Genomic DNA, 2,870 nt, shown 5'->3' with positions numbered 1-2,870 from the left:
CCGCTGTAACGAGCCTCGTTAAGATCGCGGTAATATTCCACCCTCTAATTGCTCAGTCCATTCAGCAGATACAGCCGAGCATTGGCCCGCGCGCCTCACGTGCACGCTGCGGTGGGAGGGTTCGCGGCGCAGATCCGACTCCGAGATAACCCCCCGTGCGCGCGGCACAAGTGCTGAAAGCGTCGCAGCTACGTAGCGGCTAATGATTGGCACGCCTGACAGTGATTGGCAGGGCTGCCATGACAACGGCACAACGACACCGAGAAGACCAATAGAAAAGGGAAACAAAATGTTTCAATGCTACACTCAACGGCGGATTTAGGGGGAGATATTATGAGGCTGGTGTCATTAGGCGATAGCCATTGAATCATTCAATCTTTTTCACCTGCCGTATTTTCCCCGCTTTTCTCCATAATTTTCTTTCTCTCTCAGGTCATTCCATGGTGTTCAGATCTCCTTTAGAGCTTTATCCCTCCCATTTCTTCCTGCCCAACTTCGCTGATCGCCCTCTGCTCCTGGCGAACAGCGCTCCCTCCGCCAGGGCTCCAGAAGACTTGTCCATGTTTCAGCTACCGACCCTCAACTTCTCCCCGGAGCAGGTGGCGAGCGTCTGCGAGACGCTGGAGGAGACCGGGGACATCGAACGGCTGGGCCGCTTCCTCTGGTCCCTGCCGGTGGCTCCGGGAGCCTGCGAGGCGATCAACAAGCACGAGTCCATACTGCGCGCCCGCGCCGTGGTGGCGTTCCACACAGGGAATTTCAGAGACCTCTACCACATCCTGGAGAACCACAAGTTCACCAAGGAGTCCCACGGCAAACTGCAGGCCATGTGGCTGGAAGCGCACTACCAGGAGGCCGAGAAGCTGCGCGGCCGCCCCCTCGGACCCGTAGACAAGTACCGGGTGCGGAAGAAGTTTCCGCTGCCTCGAACCATCTGGGACGGCGAGCAGAAGACGCACTGTTTCAAGGAGCGGACGCGGAGCCTGCTGAGGGAATGGTACCTGCAGGACCCGTACCCGAACCCCAGCAAGAAAAGGGAACTGGCTCAGGCCACTGGACTCACTCCCACACAGGTCGGAAACTGGTTTAAAAACCGACGACAACGAGACAGAGCCGCTGCAGCAAAGAACAGGTTGGTGTTCGGGGAGCGGAGAAAGTTTCCAGTAAAAAGTGTCACATTCGGGACTAAAGAACCAGCAGAGAGTCGGGTTCTGAGCTGCAGTCACGTTAGGCAGAGGAGGAGTGACGGGGGAAGGAGCAGGGAGAAAGGCTGCGGCGACATTTTACTTTTTCTCGGGGCAGAACAAAGTGAAAAGACCTTAAGAAAAAAAAAAAAAAAGACCGTAAAATCCGCCGTCCGTTAACGGCACTCAAACGTCACATTTAAACAACGTTCAAAAACATCGACAATCGTTTCACTTTTATTTTTTGTTTTTTTACACAAAGTGCAGGAAAAGATTAAAAGTCCCAAAGTTCAGTGTTCGAGTGTAAACACAGAAAACGAACGAACGAACGAGTTTTTCCAAAATAACAAAATTAAACCGTCACTGACTTTTGTTTTATTTACCACAAAAACGTTTTGATGAAAAAAAAAACACTACAATTAATAACAACAACATCAACAACAACGGCGTTTAAATATCCTTTCAACCATTTTATTATTGTTATTATTTAAATTCTACAACAACTGAATTTTATGACAAAATGTAAATTTATTATTTATTGTTATTTCTCTTTTTATGTCCATCAGAATTCTATCGTCACATTAAAACAAACTCACCAGAACAACGTTACTTTATTTAACGTCACATTTGTATTTAAGTTGAAATAATTAAACAAATAAACAACTGTTTTTACTTTAGTCATGGAGGCGTTTTAATAACGTAATAACGTTTAAATAAAATAACATGGTGCTGTAGAAACACTGAACATTTGTCATATGCTGCGGTGCGGTGTGTTGTTTTATGCATTTATTTTTAATCCCTCCTTTTACTTAGCAGGATTATTTAAACGCACCACGGAGATATCATTGTTGTCATATGAGGAAAAAAAATAGAGAATAAAATAAAGCGCTTTAACAGACCGAGGTCTGTGTTCATAACGTGGAGTGCGGCGTCATCCGCTAAAAGACAATAATTGATTAAAGAGAAAAGTATGAGACACAGAGAGGCTGCTGTAATCTGTGACCGTGGCATTTATACACCAGCTGGGATGGTTTTAGGGATGGTTTTATTATATTGAAACAACTGGATTATTGTAATTAATTATTATTATTATTATTGTTGTTATTATTATTATTATTATTGTTGTTATTATTATTATTATTGTTGTTATTATTATTATTATTGTTGTTATTATTATTATTATTGTTGTTATTATTATTATTATTGTTGTTATTATTATTATTATTGTTATAATTTTATAATATTACAAATAACAATACTACTACTACTAATAATAATAATTCCGTCACCCAGTCACTTTGTATATATTTCTTTTAATGTTTTACATTTTAGTAAATACCAGTTCACACCAGCAGCACATCCTCCTCTGACTGTAATTTAAATCTACGTGTAGAACAACGTGTTCGCTTCGGTTCGCTTCTGTTCGGTTCGGTTCTGTTCGCTCAGCTGACGCCTCCTCCTCCACATTTGTGTGCTGTAAAGGCAGAAGTTCCTCTCACCCCTCCGTGCTCTGGTGCTCCTGTTGGAGCGGAATGTTAAAAACCCGCTCCTCTGATAAAAAGCACACACGCACGACGGGGGCCGGCAAAGGGGGGGAGAGAGGGGGCCGTGTGGACCCCCAAAAAGAGTGGACCAGAGAGGCGGGAGAGGGACGACTTTAAGTCCAACTACCATTTCTTTAATTTT

The 2,870-nt window shown here is 44.2% G+C and overlaps 1 protein-coding gene across 1 annotated transcript in view; it reads left to right on the top strand.

Moving 5' to 3' along the window:
- The first annotated feature begins 46 nt into the window (after positions 1 to 46).
- six3a (SIX homeobox 3a) overlaps positions 47 to 2,870 on the top strand; it is a 4,115-nt gene continuing 1,291 nt past the window's right edge. The window contains exon 1 of the mRNA XM_025061037.1: positions 47 to 1,136. Coding sequence (XP_024916805.1) covers positions 441 to 1,136 — 696 coding nt within the window. The 5' untranslated portion in view covers positions 47 to 440. The remainder of the gene's footprint in view (positions 1,137 to 2,870) is intronic.

Source organism: Cynoglossus semilaevis, chromosome 12 (genome assembly GCF_000523025.1).
Source record: "Cynoglossus semilaevis isolate Cse_v1.0 chromosome 12, Cse_v1.0, whole genome shotgun sequence".
Taxonomy (NCBI): Eukaryota; Metazoa; Chordata; class Actinopteri; order Pleuronectiformes; family Cynoglossidae; genus Cynoglossus; species Cynoglossus semilaevis.
The sequence above is the reverse complement of the archived record's forward strand: the minus strand, read 5'-3'. Positions and strand labels throughout refer to the sequence as shown.